The following is a 22,618-nucleotide window of genomic DNA, read 5'->3' as shown; positions in this document are numbered from 1 at the left end:
CAGAGAAGGCGAGAAGAATTAAAAGCGTAGTTGTCAAAGCGCAAAAATTATTAACTCTTATTAAGTACAAAAACGTTTCGGCTACAATTTTAGATTAACCTTTATTTTGATAAAATACAAGAAAAAAAGAAGAAAAAGATTTAGCTTACATGGAAAATATAAAAATATTCTTTATATTTTAGCTCCGACCACGCTTTCGGTTTTCATTACCTTCTCTGTAATTATTTCTCTTTGAAGAATTATACTTTACAATTATATTTATATCCTGCTGTTAATATATGCTATACTTATATTCTTTATTTTTTGAAATTTAACCAACGATAATGTTTTTTATCAATTTATAATCACGTCTATCCACAATTATACTTTATTATTAAAAAATTATTTTGCTGTTCAGTACATTTTAACGCGATTATCTGTGACATTTGTTTAAAATTTCCATTGCGCTTGTCGTTTCCTGCGTAGCGTTAACACCAAACAAGTGTCATCGTAAAGAGACATGGGAGCGAATCCGGCGACGGCCGTCGAAATTAAACTCGCGAAACGACAAGAACTCGCAAGACGTGTGGGTCAAACGCGAAAGTGTGCACACGCAAACTAAACTGAACGACGATCAGTACTCGCAGGACGCGGTAGACAGCAGTAGCGGCCTCGATGACTCCTTGCCGAGGATCAAGGCGCTTCGACCTACGAATTTACCGTTATGTGAGTAGCGTTCGTATACCTTCCGAGTTTTCCTCTTGCGTATCATGTTAGACTGTTATCTTTGTGCTTTCTTCCTTCTTATTACCGCATTTGATTCGTTTATTTTGAAAATATACCGTGTAAATCCAGTTTAAAAAATCTCGCTAGAAGGACCATATATTGCATTAGTTTATTTTTGTATATTATAAATTCTAATCCAAGCTGTTCAACTTTTTCATTACAGGCTTGTCTACCACGGCGAGCAGTTCTCTGAGTTCGGGCGAGCTGCTTGAAACGCCGCCCCGAGCGCCGTCTTCTCCGTCCGCGGCTAGCCTCCAGCTGAAACCAGAACCTCTAACCGTGGAAATGGGCGGCAAGAGCAGCAGCGCGCCGTTGTTGGAAAACAACGACACCGTAAACGCCAACGGGAAGGTGCCGGTGAGTCTCTTGCTTTTGTTCCTTCAGTAAACTGTGAATGTTAATATAACGATGGTTGATACAAGGTGCTTTTATTAAAAAATTACAACTTTGAGTACAATATACCATATTTTCCACGTTTAATTAGGAAATTCTGACACTTTAGTATCTCTCGTATTATTCCACGATTCTATTTATACAATTGTTCAAGAAAAGCAAAACAATGTATCCGCGCAAGTTGTAATTATCCGAGGCGAACCGGTAGCGTTTGACGTAACAAATTTGATGTTAATAGTTACTCCTCGTGGTGCTTTTATTCATCCCGGGTTCCCTCCTTCAACGTGACCGCGCGGACTTACGTAAGCGAACGTCGGCTGACGTCAAAACGCCCTGGTTCGAATCGTCCCTTAAATATCGATAGCTAACCCGTGCACGACTCGTGGAGAGCACGAGGCCCGGCGTTTACATCAGGTATCGTCTTGGACGAGACAGCGGGCATTAATCGCGTGGCAGCGGAGCGTGTGCGGCATTATCGGTATCGAGATTGCTCGATGCGGTATCGCTGCGATATATCTACGCTCTCTCGGCCGCGCTTACATTCGACAATCCGCTGTTTACGGATCGCGATTAGTCACTGCCCACGTGGGTCCGCGTACGTCGCTCGGCATTGACTGGCCTACCGCGTCCCCGTGTTTTGTGTGGGCCACGACGGATGTCGTAAGAACGACATTTTGTTGCCGCGTCGAGCCCCGGTTTCCTCTCCGCGACAGGTATGCCCACCTGTTTCACGGGAGACGGGAATTTCTTGCAAACTAACTCATCGCTCCGCCGTGGGAACCGGTTAAGCCAATCTGCTTGTTCAGCTGTGAATGTTAGGCGTGCGCACCATTGATCTTCTATGATTAATCGCTTCAAGGAATAATTAATCTCCGCGATTTGTGTGGGTAGTCACGACGCGAAAGATTATTGACAAATTTTCGTGTAAGACAACGAGATATTAGGTAACGAATATTACAGCAACGTTACTTCAGTGTTATTATTTGAAAAATACTTTTGAACTTTGCGCTTGCTTATCTGCTAAATACATTAAATTTTTTGAAATAAAAAAAGAAATCTAAATCAATAAAAAGTGCTATAGAAATCATTTAAAATTGCCACACATTATTCGTAATTTAACAGCGTTATTATTGTACATTTAAAGAAGATATTTTTTAATATTCAAATATTACAAAACTTTTGTATACATTTTTTAGTAGGAGTTTTTCTTGAATTTGTTCTAATATTTACACAAAAAAACGTAATTTCGAGGTGTAATTTAATTTGCGTTTAATTATTCGAAAATATACACCTTTTGTAAAGTTCCTTTAAATACTTCGTCGATAATAGCATCAGAGTAATCAATTCCAACATTGTTTGCTCTGTTAAATGGTACTTGCACAGCCATTAAACATTATTTGCAGTTAAGTTTAAGAAGCGAATAAACGAACAAATAGTTAAATAGGTCGCCTTTACTGTTTTCTCGAACAATGTTTTCCAACGTTTTTCTTTGGTATCGTTTCAAGCGTACCTTTCTTTATACATACGTACGAAATACTCTGCACCGCTGAGAATCCGCTTTATGTACGAAAATCATGCAAGGTCAATCTTTTGACGGTAAAAGCGGCGCTCTGCATGAATGCACTTGGAGCCAAGTCGATATTCTATTTACTTCAAACACATTTTCGCTACATCGACAGCAACCGATAGCGCGCGGCGTATTTCGACGGATGCCTCGAGTCGTTCCGTCAAATTTCACATTCCGTGTGCGAATTCGGTCGCGGCTCGAGACCTTTGACCCGTCCAAATGTTCGTCTCTGCGCACTTATTCCACGTTTTTCGTAGGACGCCGGCCGCGTATGCAAATTATCAATGAAGTGTCAGTACATGAGAAGGTTCACGCTCGAGTGAGCACGCTGCCTCGGTAAACACCCATTGCGCGAGGCGCGCGGGCGGAAGTCGCGCGTGAACACCCGGATTGCCCGTGTTGGTGAGCGATCAAAGCTAATGGGGCAGCCAGCCGTAGTGGCGTATTAATCGGTTGGCATCCCTCGGACCTCGAATATAGCCACACTGTGTGGTCTATCACGTACGCGTGCACGAAGGCCACCGTAGAAAACTTGGGCTCCCGGTCAGCTTTAAATGCGCGTCTCTCAATTGTCGCTCAATTATTCCTTTCCGAATCAACGCCCGTAACGATCTAAACATCGAGCCGGAAACTTTCGTATCTCTTGAGCAATGAAATTTTAAATGTTGCCTGTTCATTGGATTCGTAAAGATTACAGATTTACATTTGAAGTTTAAAGTTAGATCTTTAGATTGGAAATTTTAGCAGGCAAACAGCATTAAATGCATTATAATATCCTTTAATATTTTAAATACGTAATTTTTTTTTTAATTTAATTGGAACACTACAAAAGCCGAGTTTTTGTTTTAATTCTGTAAAATTTTATAAACATGTTTTTATTCATAAATATTAATAAATATTATTAAAAAAATTTTTTTTTTAATAAAGCTATATTCTTAAAAATATAAAAGGTTAAAAAATAATGTTGAAAAATATGCTTGTTAAATTATTTTTTATTCTTATTTTTATTATTATTGAAAATATTACAGGATAAAATACAGAATAGAGATACTTCTCAAACTGCCGAGACTAACACAGCCAGCGTTTGCGCCTCTTTTATAAAATATGTTTCTCGGAATGTAGCAATTCAAAAGAGATACATTCGTTCGTGAATACGAGGAAGAAATTTTCGGCAAAAGTATCTGCGTATCTGTCCGCGTCACATTGTTTTATATCTTATTTGTAGACAATAAACGTAGTGATTCGGCAAAGTAAACGAAATCCTGAGAAACGATATAACTTTTGTTTGAGAGTTTCGCGGGATTTGCTTTGAAATCTAGTAAGCCGTAAAAAAAGATTGCCACGCCTATTCAGTTTTGCTGGAAAAATATTTGACGGGTGGTGGTCTACGATTTTTAAATACGGCCTCGATACCTGGAGATATCCTACGATTTTTATGATCGCGCAAATCATGAGACTGTTTTTTCAGTCACGATTTACTTCGTGATATTGCTTTTATTCTGGTCACGCTTTATTTGTATTACTTCTATTGAGAATCATATTTTAATGATAGTTTTATTAACAAAGAGAGCCTTGAAAAATGGTAATGGAATGATTAAAGGACGAATTAAATATAAAAAGCATTCTTGAAGGTTTTACAACAATGTCATATTTAATGTTGCCGCTCCGTCAATTTAAATCTTACGTAACTTCTTTTATATTTTAGTTTTACACTTAGTGATTCTGTATAAAGGGAAATAATTGATTTGGCGATGCTTTTTTTTTCGAGGCGAGAATCGGTGAATCGCGTGTATATTGTACGGTTAATTACTTTCCATTTTTTCGTGAATATTGGTAGAATATCGATTGACGGTGCGTTCGCTCAGTGGGGCGTGACGTAGATAAGGTCATGGTTGTTCCTTCATTGTTTTCGAAGTCGACGAGCTCAATACTACAAGTGGGTCATGGTTCGACCGCGGCGATTATTAGCTATCTCTCGTTGCCATGACGAATGAGACGAAGTTCGAATTCTTCGACAGTGAAGGATAACGATCGTCCTTTGTGTCGCCGAACATTATCAAGCAATAAAAGTTTGCTCGATAAAAGACTCGTCAAGACAAGACTTAACAAAATGAAGAAAAACCCGTCCTTCTTATAATGTAACGACATAAAATTATATTATCAAATTAAAGGATTAAATTAATAATTAAGTGCTGTAATCTATGTGTACATATCGTAATGTATCGAGAATTCACTTGCAAACTTGAGACATTTCAAATAACGTATACAGCAGTTCTTATCTCATGCCGCGATGAAACAGGCTTTACTAGTTTACTAACTGGTTGTCAAACGAGAGAACCAATTCATTTCGAGCGATGCTTTTACCGCGGTAGTTTGAGAAATACCGCGGTGCACCTGACTGCAGTAAGCGCGTTCGTTCGTGCTAAAAGCGCTCTTTCGACCCTTTGCATGCATCCACCCGCAAGCACGCGAGAGCACCGCCGCTTCTCAAACCAATGATACGTTCTCTGTTGCTTTCAGAGCTTGCAGCAGCAACCGCGCTCGCAATCGGAACGACAACTATCAGGTAAGTCCTCTCTGAGGGGAGTAACTGTTTCACTTGATCGCGAGCCATTAAAGTTGAAATCGTTCAACAATATCGCGTATCTCACAACTATTTCCCGAACATGGTAAATTTTTAATGGTGTATGTTTGAAGTTGACGTATTATTTCATAAAAACCTCTATAAATCATTTGGTTCAAATGCCGTCAGAGAATATTTTTAATTTAAAATGGATTAAATTTAGTTGAAATTCTGAATTTATTTTTAGTTCTATAGTGTGATATTTACGCGCATATTCTAATGAATATCGATAGTCGACCTTTAAAAAAAAAAAATTGTACAATTTGAAGGCGATTTCGACAACCCACGCTTTTGGATCCTCGCGTGGGTCGACTCGGCAAAAGGCATCTTGCAATCCATCTGCGTGCGAGTTGCTCTTTCAATTTGTTAATTTCTCGCGCGTTAATTGAAACATGAAAATAATATGAGTTGCACGCTGCAACGTGAATTGTGATGATATTTGTATCTCGATTAAAGAGAAAATAGCTACAAACAAAATGGGAATGAATTTAATGATTTAAAAATGTTTAATTAAGTTATTAAATAATGTAACAATCGACAATTGCATTTACATGGATTTACCATTGTAATTATAAAACAGTATGTTTATTTTCAAGCTAGAAATTAAACGAAGCTAAATATTGAGATAACATTTATATCAAATTGATAACATTTATATCAAATTGAAAAGTTCTATCACTCAAACGAAAAGCGGTTATTCTGTGGCGCATACAATACGTGCATTATATATGGCGGGTCCAGCATTTCTTTTGATCCGCGTCTGATTACATTTATAGCCGTGCTTGTCAGCTTACGATGCCAATCTGCCATTAATTTACGTTCCCCGCATTGGGATGCAAACAAGCTCGATGCGGACGATAATGAATATTGACATCTTTGATCGCGCGAACGAAATGCCGAACCGCACGATCTATATCGATCTCTTCGAACAATATCGGCCGAGTGTCCGATAACGAGTTTAGCACGTAATTAATTTCCCTCGCAGAGGGAGCAACGCGATCGAATGCAATTTGCGGCGGCGCGTTGCAAACGGCGGAATTTTCGCCCTTCGACCGCGGTGATACAGTAATGCGGTGTCTGAAGGTTCATTACGCGGGGATGCACGGTATCTCCGGCTGGGCTTAACGCGCGTGTAATATCGTGCACGCTATTACGCAGCACGAAATTAATTGAAGACACCCGCGGGTGTTGTAATTTTCACGCAATGTTCGCAGGCATTACGAGATTTATTTGGTTACGCTATTTTGAGGAAATTACCTCGAAATTACACGTCATTGTATAGATATGCGTAAACGCGATGCGAAAATTAATTATTTTAATAAATATTCATTCACTTTATTGCATACTTAATATCATTTTATTTCACCAAAATCGAATTTTTGGTAACAAAATAGCGTAGCATCGAATAATCAGATTTATATTTGTCATATTTACTGTACTGTAAAATTGATAAAAATATGGTGATTTAAGACGAGAGATTTATGTGGGATATAAAAGAAAGAAGAAAGTTTAATTAACTTCTCTGTAGCGAGATAAAAATAATGATAAATGTCGAGAGATTTAGCTTTCAACCTTGTCTTCTGTCGCGCTTTATATGAAAGTTCTATCGCCCCCTCCCCTCCCCCCTATCTGAAGTGCACGCGGTCGTATTGTGTCGAATTCGATCGCGAAAGTTTAATTAATTATCGACGTGGACTAATTGCTTTCTCGCGGCACGATCCCGTGGCGCGACGTGATTATGACTTCCGGTATAGGCACGCCCAAGGCTAGAATGCGTCTATGGATGCGCCGGCGATGCACTTTCCTTCTCGCCCGCGGCAATCTAATCGGCGCAGCGATCTAATCGAATAAATCTCGCGATAGAAATATAGTAGATGAAAAGAAGCGACTCTGTGATGACTCGCGACAGAGTGGAAAATCAGCAATACCTCTGCCGCCGTGAACTAGAAAATTACTTCCCCTATATGGCGTCGCAAGAGGGATCTATTTATTATCCGGTGTATAAATAAAAGTTTGCGCCATATTTTCCTCAACGGTCACAGTAAGGATTTTATAATCGATTTTATAATCGAACAATTATACGTAATAATACGGAATTTTGTTGAAATCGCCAAAGATCAGGTATGAGGATTGCTTTTGAAATTACTTTTTTTTGAAAAACAAAGTGATATTTATATGAGTAGATTAATTTTTTTCACTTTTAATCAATTGTTCATCATCGAGTTTTTAATTATTTAATAGCTTATACTTTTTTAACAACGCAATTCCCGAAAACGAGAATAATGCTTCTTTTGATATTATCGAGCTTTGAAAAGCAACAAGAACACTGGCAAATAAAAAATATTTGCTGCATTTTATTGTAACTTTGCTAAACAAAATAGCTTTTAGTTGGCGTTGCACTGCTTAGAAAGTCGCCGACGCGATAAGCAGTATGTGAATAGGAGGAACAGAAACAAATGACAGTTTGAAAGCGCATAGCAGCAATATCGGATTAATCCTTGCCGAGAAAACTGGAGCAGCATCCTACAACCTTCGGATGTTGTCAAGAACAAATCGATATTCGAAACGTGACGAAAAACATCTTGTCAGCATAGAAATGCAATTCTATAAATTCTCTCGATACGCAAATTATTATATAGCCTCATGAGTCCTGAATATTGTCTTTCAAAACTGTACGAGATCTCGTAAATTTAATTGCATTCAAAATAACTTCTCTGCGTACAGAGCGTCGGCAAAATAAAATTAAAAATTATTTTGATTAAATTTACTTTTTCTATTAAGTATTTTCTGTTTTTTTTTCTTTTTTTTTTGTTTTGTTTACAGAAGAAATATGTTTATAGGATAAATATTGATTATGAGTATGCATCCAGATGGTGGATGCGTAAACAAAATTCTTCCTTGAAGCGTAAAATACACTGAAACCATTCAGCGTGCGCCGTGCATACACCATTATCGAAATTGATCCCGCGGTTTATGAATTAATCAGGTTTTGTGGTCATCAGTATGCAAGCGCGAAAACGCGTCGAATGCTGCACGTCGGACGCAGGTGATTTTGGTCGGTTCGCGGAAAAATGCGAGGAACAGAGCGGGCCGCACGGGACGCTTGCGCCGCGGCGCCGCCGCCGTCGCCGTCGTCGGTGGCTTTCGTTCCGTCCCCCGGTGGAAGTCGTCGCCAGTCGTCGCTATCACGGGCAACGCGGCGTTAGGCCGCAGTTTGCAAAGCGGCTTTACACGCGACTCGCGTGCGCGTCTCGCGCTGTCATGCGGCTCGTTTCGATTGTTCGCACGCTTCGTTGATCGATCACGAGCCGTAGGTATACATAATTGCGTGTGGCCTGTCGCGCGATTGGCGTCTCGAGGAGATCCTAGGATCGATTGGAGAACAGCAATTGATTTAAGCAATTATGGAAGAATTCGGAGGGTTACAATTATTTTGAAATATGCAGCAGAATTATCTTCGGCTGATTCAAGTTGATTGTTGATGATAAGTTAATTTTGTCGCGAGCTTTGTATGTTTGTACGAGCTTTTTGGAATCTGATTTGAGAAACTTTAATATCCGTGAAAGAATAATTGTAGACAAAGTGTTTTAATGTTTAAGATACAAATTTTCTTCGAATTTTCTACTTATCTTGTTATCTTGTTATTAGAGAAGATTTAGGCGCGCTCAATATAGACTCTAATTTTTCCAGGGAAAAAAAAGCGTAGAAGAAAGATTAAGAGGACAGAACGATATTTTGTAGCAGCTGTTTCTTCTTGGAAAAGTGTTTTATAATTTTCGGACGCCAAATCCGTCAAACTTTGCGCGCGCGCGCGCGCGCGCACGCTTTCGAGCGACGTTTGGTATCCGTCATCCATCACATGTTGACGTAACGCATTAGTAACTCGTGAAGATATTTAAAAACATTTGTAATTGTCAGTGACCAAGTTTTCCCCGTTTTTAAGTCAGTGGCGTAACTTTTTCGCAATGAGCAGTTAAAGCTCGACCTAACTTTTTATCATCGTTCAACTTTTTTTTTTATCATCTGTCAACCATGGTTTTATAGAATTAAGGATAAATTGAATTACAAGATTGCTGCTGTTCTGAAAGTCCGGAAATTTTAGGAAATTTATTTTTAGTAGAAAAATTATAGCTTTAATAAACAAGAGAATTCAATGAGTTTTTCATTTAATTAATTTAATTAATTTAATTTCTCGATTAAAACTGTTCTTAAAAATAAAGATATCTTCTTAGGAAAATTTTTGGCTAAGCAAATTAAGAAGATATTTCATATCTAAGATGCTTGACGAAGAAATCGTTAAAAACTTAAATAGAAAACTAAATTATTATGAAATTATTTCGAGTAAATTTAATTAAAAATTGAGATGATTTTTACGCGCTATTAATTTTAGAGATATGACCGAAGAAAATACCGAAAAAATTGTCACAAAATTACAAAATTGTTTTACAAATTTGGAGACTTGAAGAATTTGACAAGATAAAAAATCATAAATTTGTATTATAACAAAATTGACCGCCTTTGTCTAAGGTTTGAGGCATAATTATCGAGCATAGTTAGAATGCTTTCTCGGTATATCGGTATCCAAATTGTGGCCGGGTTGCCATATCGTCTGCATTCCACGCCAAGACACACGCATCTGGTAGCACTTCACACTGTTTGATCACAGAAACGTGAGTTTCGATTCGACACTGAGGTCTTCCTCGGATTCATCACCGGATGCTTGAAAAAGCGAGTTAGCTCACGATGGAAACGTTGCGCGACCGCCGTAACTTTGTGCGTTCCGTACTATTTTCACACCCGATGAAAGTTCCGGCGCTAAATATATACACGGCCCGCGGCGGTCCTCGCCGTGAAATGTCCATCGAAGCGTGGCAGCGATTTTATTGACAGGCGGAATCCGCGAAATTCGCCGCTGTCGTTAGTCGCACAGTGGTCGCGCTCCATTTACGTTCGCCATTCTGCCGCAATTATTAGCGACAACTAACGTCACTTTCCGTCTTGCGTTTCGCAAAATTTACACGATTTTACGAAACGAAGCCTGACCGCGATAGCGTGACGAGGACGCGATTTAAATTCGTTAGCGCGAGATCTAAATGTAGAACTACTTTTTTGTTTCTTGCCGCGTTATTAAAATATAATCTCTTCCATCTGCACAGATATTTAAAGCTTTTGTAAAATTTACTTTCTCTTATGCATCTTACATTAGTCGCATATCAATTATTTCAATTATCGATTTTACTATTGCAGTTACGTCATCAAGAATCATAAAATATTAATGTCCTTATGACTACAATTGTCTTAATTAATCATCAGATGACATGCGATCTGATAAATTGTCCAGGTCACTTCTAAAAAAAATTTTTAATAAATAGAAATATCCTTATAAATATACGTATCAAGCTTTCGATCTATTGATTGATCATTGCGAATCAAAATTCACTTTATATGATTGATTATTTTACATTTTGGTCGATGGTCAAAAGTGACATTTCGTAACAATACCGAATTAAGATCGATACCCGATAGCACGACGAGATAGCTTCTTTGTTGTTCGTTCGGGAAGTATTTAATATTGCCATTAAGCGAACTCGGTTGCTTGCACGAACAACGCATGTAACGCTGGGAGAAAGGCGTCGGTTTCCCTTCCATGTCGCCGATCATTGTTGACCCTCGTTGACAAACTGTCGGGAGAAAAGATTGCGGCTTATCTAATAGCAGCTCATTTATCGATAGGCGGAATAAGTCACTCACTGCATGCATATATCTTGCAACAGCTGCGATCACAATATAGTTAACGACTACGCCACGACACGAGCGGCTACACTCACGTGACAATGATATCGCGTTTATAATTTCAGGTTTAAGAAACCAAAATGGCATTTTGATAAAATCGCGGTTATTATATTCGATACAAAATTTGCTTCTATTGTATAAAATTTTCAACAGAAAATATTTAAAAAAGAGCGTTTATTATTTTGAATTAATATAAATTTGTAAAATAATATTTCTTTCTTGAATTGTGATGCGACAATTCTGTTTTACAGCGAGCTTCGCAGTTTTCAGCGATTTAATAACCGTAGGTACCGCCATTCTGTTAGGCGATACTGCGAATCGCGAAAGGTCACGCTATAATTTTCCATTTATTTATAAATATACGCTTACCGATGCTTATAAATTGTGGACGAAGATCATGATACTCCAATAGGCAACCCAGACAACGTTGAAGCTCCGAAAATGACTAATACGTTTCTAAGTGGCTAAAACAAATTTTAAAAAATTAAAACGTTTTAAAAAATGTATACAATATCTTTTAACAATCTTTTCAATTATGGAGATTACATGATGCTCCAAATCTGAAAGATTTTCGCCACAATGTGAGATCTAGATAAAGGTATACTTGACGATTTCGTGACATAACTGTACAAATAATTCGCGTAACAGCGCGTTGATGTAATCGCGTGTATGATTCAGTAGAAATACGCGATCTAAAGTGCACCAGATGACGAACGATTTTGAGATGCGCGCGATGTATCTCGGCAAGTCCAACAAGACCGCGATGTATCTGACCAAGTCCGAGATCGGAAGATGTTCGCGCAGCCGTTGCAATCTGTTACGGTGAGGTGTCGTCACTGCAAAGTGCCACAAATCGCTCGTTAAGCATCGTGATTACCGCTTTCCTTCGACAATGTACACACCGCCGCGGCTTGCGCAATAAATCTCTCCATCGTCGCACGCCTGAGAGGTGCTGAGTAACCTTGAAGAGAGGCGCTTTTGTGCGCGCATATGCTCGCGTGTGTCGCTGCATTTTCACCTATTCACGGTTTCGCGGCTTTCTCTGCAACCGGGACCTGTTAGACCTTTCTTTTCGCGGATGCACGGAAAGTGCTTGGCCGCCGATCTTAAGGGGGTGTTGATTAATTTGCCGTAGCGTATGCCGCGATGACTTTGAAGAAACATATCGATCGCGTCGCTATCGGGCCCGCAGCGTCGCGGGAAAGCTCGTTAGCGAAACTCGGAATTTGATTTTACGCGGAGATAACCGGATCTATTTTCTCTGACTCGTGCAAATGTTTGAAGGTGAAAGAAAATGTTAAAAGTCGCAAGAGCGGAAGATTGAATCGAGAGGCGAAGGATCGAGATAAATAATTCCAAGTAATTTGCGCGGGAAAAGCAGATAGCGGGAGTTGGAAACTTGCATCAGGCTTGCAGAAAGGCTTGCAGAAAGGCTTGCAAAGGAACGTAATAAACAGCGAATAGCCTCAAGTATGCTTTTATACAGGATTGAATAGTAACTTTTCCAGTGATTTTTCGAGCTTCCGGAAAGACGATAATTGAACGGGAAAATTAAAACAAAGTTCCGAAAATCGGCAACGCTCCGGATTAAACTTGTCTTGCTCGAAGCTTGAGTTTCACCGTTATGCAGATACGCTTCTGTATGTCAAATTAAGATTAAAGATGTGCATGTTGAGTGCGATAGACGCGCGACAGTTGTCGCGTCAGTTGCCGCTTGACGTAGCTTTCTCTCCGATTAGGAACGAGTTTCCCGATTACTTTTTACGCGAACTTAGAATTTCGAAAATTAGGATCTACGCGTCGGCGGAATTATGGCCTCGAAAGCTTAGGAAGGGAAACAGCGTTTTCTCCTGCGGCACGATGCGTGTACCTTTCTCCTCGACAAAGAGTCACTTTCTTCGGTCGATGACGAAAAGTTATCGATCATCGGAGACGATCGGGAAAAACTTTTATTGCGCACGATACAACTTGTTTTTGTTCGACGAAATGATCGATTCTTACCTCGGGCAAGTGCTTCCGCGTGTCTCTCGAGACGCGACTCTGTCGCAAGATCTCGTTTTAATTGCGTGTCTAGCAAGCAGGAACTTAAATCAAATTGAGAATATAGCTAATGAACGATAATGATCGCATCGAAAGCTTTCTTTTATTTTCACCGTAATTTCCGGTGAGTTTTTTTTACATTTTTATTTGAATTCAAAATTTAATTTAAAGTTGAATGATTATACCTGTGATCGATAATATTTTCCACGAAACTTCTTTCTCTTGTATAATTTTAAATTTATGGTTTTCCAACTTTTTCCATTACTGTAACTTTTCGATCCTTATTGCATCATCGGTATATATCTGTATATGATATGGCGGTATTTGATATGGCTTCTATGTACGAGTTTTCCACTACAGACTTCGACAGATGAGATCAATACGTGTCGAGAGTCAATATCTGACAATACTCGTCCATATTCATCTTTCCTTATCGATTCACCTGTCAAGGGGGAAAAGATATTTTAAGCTTTAACTCTCAATATTCCATTAGATTCTCCAACTACTTTGCCTACGAGTCTTCCATAATAAATGTCTGCTGCATGTTTCATAGTGATTTTTTCAATTGATCTTCTTTAGCGCAAATGAATATCGTACAAAAGAAAATATTTGCAAGTTGTACTGCCGCTTTCATTATGATTTGTCAGATAAAATGATCATTGAATAGGTATTTTTTATTTCCAAATTCTATATTTATTAAATAGCAAACAGGTAATTATTTAACATGATTTATTAGTATACACAAATTTGAAAAAAAAGATAATTCAGGAACCTTCAAATCTTCTTCCATAATTATTTCTTCAATTTGAAATATAAATATTATTCAACTCCAGAAGAAATATGGAATTATTTGAAAGAAAATACGAAATGTGTTTCCATCTCAAATAGCATTTATATCGATAAACTAGCAATTTCAATGCATCACGGAACACGTTTACTTGAGATGTGAACTTGCGCGAATGTGCACTATTTCTCAAAAATAATACGAAGGAGCAATATATATCTACTAGTATCCGAAGAGAATTTAATTAAATGGTTGAGATCAAAATTACCACTTGGTAATTGTCGAGTTCGGTCTGTCTGTTTTTCAATAAAGTATAGAATCTTCTGCTGGAAACACAATGGAATTTCTTCTCGAGATTGAATAGTGTGCCGGATCGATTGATTGTTCGATCGACGGAAGTTCTCAGAATTGTTTCGAATTAACAGCACAAATCTTATTCATTTTTATTTTTGAAAAATAATAAATGTCACCGATAAACGTGCACTTTACCGGAAAAACGAACAAGAAAAATTTATCTCATCTACGAGATAGATCCATTTCGAAAAGCAAACAATGAAGCAGAGAAAAAAAAGGAGCAGACGTATTAATAGTAATTGAATGGAATTTTTTAAGCAATGTAAATCGACTATTTAACTAAAGCAAATTTAATTCAGCGGAAAATGTTATTTGCTGACGGAAATCAAAGGACGTTCTTGTTAATTTACAAAGAAAAGAATCGTGGAAGAGAAGCTTCATGCCGCGGGAATTCTGCGAGCTAACCTGGTTACGTCCGCTTATCGTCTTGCTGCTTTCCGGAAAGGATTCGGATCGACGGTGTGATACAGCAAACAATCGTCTTCCGAGAACGTGCAGTCGGTGGCAACAAGTGGCACGGTTCGCAGCGAAGCAAATAGAAGTTGTTCTCGGTTTTCTCGTTTTCTTTACCGCGTGGAAATGTGTACGCCTTCCATTTCAGAGTTACAACTTTCGCAATAAAATATTTTATTTCATATACAAGAAATTTTAAGACGCACAAAAAACAAGACAGACATAAAGCAAAATATTTTGACATTTATCGAGGATAAAGATATTTGAATAAGATAAAAAAATTGTACAGATATACTTGAAAGTATTTTAACCAAAAGTGATTATATCCGAAGGAAACAGAATTTCAATAATGATGCGGTATTCGTTTGCAAGACGAAGAAAGGTGCCAATGGATTCGAATTTGGAAGAATTATTCGTTCGACTGCTGCAGTACAGCGTTATGCATACGTGAAGCGAAAACTGAAATTAATTTTTCATATCAGACATGTCGAGCGAGGATTGTCGCACTCCGACGAGTTCATCTGGTAACATCGACGAAGCCGGAAATACCGGCGGTAGAAGAATGTCGCACTTTAAGGAATACAAGTTTTTCCGCAGCTTCAGCGCAAAAGTCGAGAATTGGCCGATGCGCAAGGCGGAAGCGTTATGGCGGCGAATGCGCGAACGGAAAATAGCAGGTAAACGTTTTGTCACATGACGTTTCATAAAATTATAAAACTTTAGGATAAAAACATTTTTATAGTTTAAACTAAACTTTATTTAAGCTTAGTATTAATTGTAAATCGACTTGGTAAGAATTAGTTTCAGTAATATTAACATATTTCTTTATATTGAAATTTCTTTTTATATTTTAACATTCTTCTCATATTTCTTCATTATCTATTAATATATCGACTTCACGCGTCAATATATATTTTATTTCTTTTTCAATAATTTAGCGCGTAAACGAGTATTTATTGTCACGAGAAATTTAATTGCAAACTAGATATAAATAGTAAAGAAACAAAGTTGCGTTACAACAAACGTGAAAATACGGTTTTGTCGCGTGTGATGATGAATTTTTACAAATTATCAGCTATAATAGGTTCTCACACCGCAAAAATGATACGCGTTGACAGTCTCGATAAAACTCGTTTCCACGTGTCAGATAATAACGCTTTGGCTGCGCGAAATCTATTATTGTAGAATCAAATCCGCCTTGCGTCAGACATTATTAATTTATTTGCGCTTGTCTATCACCAGTAAATAATTTTCGCGGAATCGTATAAAACTCTCGACATCTTCGTTTTTGGATTTCCGGTTGACTGAATATTTTCTATTGATGGGGAAATTCTCGCTGGGCATTTCATTTCCGTTTCATTTCCGTTTTTCCAATACTCGTGTTATTTACGGCAATCGATGATATGCATTTTTAACTAAATTCGATGCTGGTGTTTCGCGACGCGCGATGTTATTTCGTAAACCATCTGAATTAAAAGACGTATCGGCTGAGCCTTATCTCGATCGTCATAATTTTGCAGCCGTCAAAAACATTTCGCGCGCGATCTCAGATGCCACCTGCTTCGCGGCGATTGAGCATCGTTCCGGCAGGTCGTAAAGGCGGCTCGTGTTTTCTTTGCGATTTCCGAGAACGATCCAGTGGAAATTTCGTTCGCTGCTGAAACAACAGCTGGTGAAAAGCAACATCTCAAATGACCGACTGAAGCGCGCTCATACGCGAAGAGATGTCTTTACGCGTCGTAAAACTAGCGTTAAACGGCATGACGCGTGTCACGAAAGTCTTAAAGATATACATATGATATATAAGGGGATTTATATACAATAAATAGGACCTGTCGCAATACGTTACAAACTTAATTCCTCTTGCATTTCTATTCCTTGTTTTCTTTACTTAGAATTTCGAGACAGAAGTGGCTTAAATTTATTACAAATTTATACATACTTATTTTTTTTTACTATGCCACATGGCAACAATTTTACAATAAAATTAAAAATATAATAATAAAACATTATAGTTAAATACTTTTATTATTTATTCTTATAATGATCATAAATGTGTGTATCAATTAATATAATATATTAAAATATACACTATTTACAATAATTAAAGGATCAAGAAAAATTACTTAAAAAAGGCAATTTTCAAAGTATTGAAACTCTGCGAAAAATGATCATAATTTAATTCCAAGGAAAGCGTTTTAAAGCAAGGAAAGCATTTGAAACTTTTTCTTTCAAATATCTTTTGCGAATTTTAATTATCTTTTTTTTTATAAGGCGGCACAATAATAAAGCTTGATCCATTAAAATAAAAATTTTTAATGTAACTTTGTTGCGTTACACACACACATCAAAGGGGAGAGATTCCACTACAAGATGCAAATAACAGAAATTCTCCACATTTTTTTTCACGCCAGGTGTAACGCAGCAAAGTCACATTAAAAATTTTAGTTTGATGGATCAAGTTTTATCATGCTCTTTTGTAAAAAGAAAAACGATAATTAAAATTCACCATAGGTATTTTTCAAGCTTCAAAATTTTTGAAATTTAATTTCTAGAATTAAAATATGATTTTTCACGGAGTTACAATACTTCGTAAACTGCCTTTTTTAAAACAATTTTTTTTGATCCTTTAATTATTGTGAGTAGTGTATATATAAATGACAAAAGTGCAATGTTATTAAGTTTTAGAGAAATCGCGACAATTAATATGAATCGATTGAAGTATTTATTATATATGAGTATAACTTTTTGGCGTATTTTTATAAAAATAACTAGGTCATTTTAAGTTGAAGAAAATTCCGTTGGTTAACTAGAATTGCGCAATATATCGAATTTAATTACTCTTCGACAATGGTCAATGCGCTGTTGGCTTTCGCGATAGCACCCGTGTTTTAACAAAAGCTCCAGTTTACCTCTCGTTTAATTGGAAACTATCGGCTAGTCACTATGCCACTTCGCGTATGACATGTTCATCAATCAGATTAATATGTGAGAAAAAGATCGCATACGTTGTTCACACAGCAGTCATATTTATTATGTCGAGATCGATCGCGACTAGTACGTATGATAGATGAAAGAATAATTGTTACGACTGTTTCAGCATAAACAAAATGACGTATTAACGATAAATATTTCTTTATTGACTTGTTGATTGCCAGTAAGATTTTGTTGCGGCGGACAGTGAAAGGCGTTGTATTTTACGTGCAATTATCGCGCTCGATAAATCGCGGATTTCAATCGACCCAGAAAGTATCGCGGGACTGTGATAATTGCGGGTTGTCGCGATGAAAAGTGTGCCCCTTCGAAACAATAGAACTCTTTCGTAATGCAAACGCAACACGGAACGATTCGAACTGGAAAGACCACCAAAGCCGCGGAATATGATTTTTTATTATAAAAACACAATTTCGAAATCTATTGCAAAATTAGATAATAGTTGTGAATGGCAAATAAATTGTCGAATAATTAGAAGCATAATTTACGCTATTAACAATTGCTGAAACAATTTATTTGGATACGTATTGCGAATATCGACTGATTTCTGACAAATATATTATTATCAAATAGTCGTTCATCAAAATACTGCGAGCTTGCTAAATATTATTGTTGCATGGAAAAATATTACGAATAATGAAAATTGGAAAATGCACAAGTTTCTGATAGCTTTATATATCTTTGCGCGCGTTGCGCGGATAAATATTTATTAAGCGAAAACGTAATGTTTTTTTTTTCTGTACCAAAACGTAATGCTTGTTTTTATAAATTTGGTTTTATATATATGTATGTGTTTTTTATATCTTATTTATTTTTAGCCATTGTTCCGCTTTGTTTGTTCTTATGCAATTCTATGAATACACAAGTATTCAATTTCGCGGCGCGTACTAAAGTTCGGATTTTACACTTCACCTGTAGCTTCTCTTCGACATCCTAAAATATCCCACGGGAACGAGAGTCAGCGTTCTTTCCTTGTCTGGAAATACGCCATACGGTTCGTTACAGTCACCTTTCGGCGAAATCATTCGCGGCTGTCCCAGGTTTCAGTTCCGGAACAGATCAAAGGGATTATCGCAGGATCCTGTAAAAGCGATGGAAACATGCAATTGCTAAAACCACCGTGTATTAATCCTTATTGCGTCGTATCTGCCGGACTAAAATACAACTTTTATCCTCCATTGCGAAAGAGTGGAAGGCGCAATTCGCCGCGCAATCCGATAAAATAAATTCGAGGAAAGTTTTGCCTGTTCGATCTCGCCTGCCATTTAAAGGAGATAGCGATCAGCGATGGGATTAAGCGAAACAGGTTTCCAAATTAATTTTTACAAACACAAATGCGCTTATTCTTTTTTTTCTCGTGTTTTTTTTTTTTTTTTTTTTGCAGTACCTCGAATATCAATTTGACATTTATGAAGAGTCGAAATATTTCGTTTATTTTCAAGTTTTCGGAAAGCTTTTCGGTTCGTCAGGTTCACGCGAAATTTCGACGATAATCTCTGGTATGAGAGCGCAATCTGCGTCGCCATTGCATCGCCAAAAGTTATTAATGATGTTTCGCGGAATAGTGTTTCAGCCAGAGTTTCAATGTAAGCTGCATCCGCTTTTCTATTCTAATAAACGATAAATTCTCCGGTCGATATTTGCGTAGTATAAATGTTTAGGTCCATCATAACTGTGATTGTTATTGGAATAATTATTTTGTTAGAATGCGTCATGCTGATCCAATTAGATTGGATATATCCACCAGTATCGCGTTACACAACTCAATTTACTATGCTGCATCACGCGCGATGGATATCGTTTCCCCGCGTCTATATCAGATTGTAATTTTTACTCTTTTCAATGGAAGTGCAAGCGTTTCGATGATTATATTAAGATTAATAGCGTTACAATGAGGGGGAAGGAGAGAATCGGAGGCGTGCGCTTCATCGCGCGAGTGACCTTTCATTTAAAACGACCTTTCATTGCATGTTGAAAACCATTCATATCGGAATTGCAGAAAGTACTAATGTTAACAAATTTTATAGCATTACGATGAATAAATACATCGAGTAACTTGCAGTTTTAAAAATTGCCACAAAATTTAATTCGCATTAAATTAAAGTAAAGCTTTAATTCAAAGATAATTAAATATGTAATTTATAAAATATCCTAAAACGCGCGTCAAGTATTTAAACAAATTTTACAACTCGGTCGGCGACGATGTACACAATGGTGGGCAGTCGTTCAACCCGACTGACGCCGACCAACAGTCTCGTCCGGCTGCGTAATTCGCAGATTCGACGTAAAGCGCGTACGGCTGGTTGTCGGTGCAACATGCACGTCAGGATTTATTTGTGGAGACCGGTCGGTCTTATAATAGATCACAATATAAACGCGGCACGCGGCGATCGCGTTTGGTCCCGTGGAGTCGGCTTGTTTGTCTTACGGGAAACGTGCCTCTGGTCACCACTAAGTAGTCCTTGGTTATAAGCTGCTGCCCTCGTTCCCTATACAAGGTTTATTTTCGACAGTTGCCGCGCGAGTAGATGGAAAACATTATAACACGGTCGGTGGTACCAATGACGGGCTTGATCAAAGTTATGGCTCAATTCTCGACTGATCAATTTTCGGGAGCGAATTATAAAAATATATATAATTTTGCAGCACTCTTGGTATAAAGGGCGTAAATGAAAAAATCTAATTTTTCAAGGAAAACCAAAAGAAATTTAGCATGTATCGAAATATTATATTGAATATTGAATTTAACGATAATGTCGTCTGATTGTAAATTAGCTTATTGTGAATTATGTATTAATTTACCATAATTTATACACATTAAAAATGATTAGACCTAAGTCTACTTTAGTATTTACTGAAGAATTATTGTAATATTACATTACATTATTGATCGCGGCGTAAACATGTACTTGGGGGACTTTTAATGAATTGCGTCGTTCTAATGTGCACAATCAACATTAAGTTGCTTAAAAGTCACTTAAACGAAGGGGTAGATACCGCGCCGAATATTTGATTACAGACACCAGACGAAGAAGGCTTTCTCGATTTCACCGTCAGTAATTATTGCGCCGCGTCTCTCTAATCTCTTAAGCCGTAAAGTCGATAACAAAAGAACGGGCGCGCAAAGGCCTGGGATATCAGCGATCGAGACAAATTGCAGTTTAGAAAGTTCGAATGCGTACTCTTCGTGGAACGAGGTGCGTTTACACCTGAGAATGCTCCGGCCTTCCAATAAAGGCCAAGACAATGGCTGAAACAGGATATTTCGACTGCGTTTGTGAGAATGCAGTTACATCGTGCGAAAAGTCATCTTCCTTGGAGTATTTATATCTACGGATGTGTGCGAATTTTTATTGAATTTTTTTACGAGCCACGTCTCATGGTTTTTTTATTTATTAATTTCTTTTCTATGAGAAGAAAATATAAACTTTCAAGCAGGAATTTTGATTTTATCTGAGGGGGAAAAAAAACAATTTTTGATGACATGAAAAACGTTTCGACGTTCAATATTTTACAATGAATTTTCTTATTAATCGCTAGTGTACAATTGATAACAATAAATTTGTTGCTTATCGTAATATTTATCAAAGTAATATTATACAGTACAGCAGTCAGCCACATTTTATGTCTATAGTATTGTTGTGCAATGTGAAAAAAAAGCGGAGGCACAATGCGGAGACAATTAAAAAGTATATTGCGTGTTTCACGGTGGGTGATCCAGATCTTTCAAAGCGGGGAGAAAGTGAAGCGAAATATTAATCCGCGATCAGATAAAGCCGATGAATTGGTAATTTACTGATGTTGCCGGATGTTGCAGATTTATTCGTTGCGAATGCTGTTCAGTTATCTAGAATGCTGGAAATATAAATCGCGTTTCTGTTGTACTAACATGACTTAATTCTTCCAGCAGTTCTTCCGGTATAGCTACGTGTAGCTGTGTATTTTTAATAAAATTATTAACTTGTTCTTATTGTTGATGTGCGTTGCAGCACTCGAGTTAAATTTATAACGTTCTTTACTGTAAATTTAATACTTTTAATTCTTTGCGTAGTGACTTTACGTCATGGTCGCATTATTTATTTATTTTCTTAACATTTTCATAATTTTTATACAATAATTAATACAATTTTTAATAATTCCTTGCTGTAATTTTTATTTAATTAATTTACTTTTATTTATCTCCACAGAACTTGTTAGTCTGTGAGATCCGGAATTAAATTAAAGAATTGATTTCTTGTAATTTGTGTGTGGGTTGACCTATTTCAGTTATATAACTAAAACACTTTTAATTTATAAAAATTATAGATATAAATAGGAATGCCATCCTACGTTATACGCGATACTCATTTCCGAACGTAAAACGAACAATTTAAAAGTAGTACAGAAAAAGTGGGAACGGCAAACAGAGAGCCACGATTCGACGCTTATCTCTTGAGATACCTATCCCGCGTCCTCGTAATTTCTCGTGCGGACAGGATTTATAATTTCCCTGAAAATCACAGCGCTCGCTTTCTACGCGGCGCCCAGCGCCATGTTATACGTAGGCATTCATGCAAATTGTTGGATTTATTATGACGCGGGACGGGTATGCATATGAGAGTCCGAGTTTCGCGGGCGGATACACCCTGTTGATTGCGCTGCATCTACACAAGTCCTCCGATCTCCTTCCCCTTTCTTCTCCTTTCTCTCACGCCGTCGATTTTTGAATTTCACGCCATTGTCATGGCGATAATTCGTGCCTTTCGAGAAACCGCAGTATCGCGATCGAAGATCGTAGGGACGATGATATCGGCTTATTAATATTCCAAAATGATGTGGCGTAATAGCGAAGTAATCCGCGGTAATCGGCTCG

The 22,618-nt window shown here is 37.6% G+C and overlaps 1 protein-coding gene across 2 annotated transcripts in view; it reads left to right on the top strand.

Moving 5' to 3' along the window:
* LOC105667781 (stAR-related lipid transfer protein 13) overlaps nucleotides 1–22,618 on the top strand; it is a 215,328-nt gene that overhangs the window by 81,300 nt on the left and 111,410 nt on the right. For both annotated transcript variants that reach the window (XM_012359792.2, XM_012359791.2), the window contains 3 exons: nucleotides 466–705; nucleotides 929–1,122; nucleotides 5,246–5,291. In XM_012359792.2, coding sequence (XP_012215215.1) covers nucleotides 466–705; nucleotides 929–1,122; nucleotides 5,246–5,291 — 480 coding nt within the window. The remainder of the gene's footprint in view (nucleotides 1–465; nucleotides 706–928; nucleotides 1,123–5,245; nucleotides 5,292–22,618) is intronic.

Source organism: Linepithema humile, chromosome 2 (genome assembly GCF_040581485.1).
Source record: "Linepithema humile isolate Giens D197 chromosome 2, Lhum_UNIL_v1.0, whole genome shotgun sequence".
NCBI lineage: Eukaryota > Metazoa > Arthropoda > Insecta > Hymenoptera > Formicidae > Linepithema > Linepithema humile.
The sequence above is the reverse complement of the archived record's forward strand: the minus strand, read 5'-3'. Positions and strand labels throughout refer to the sequence as shown.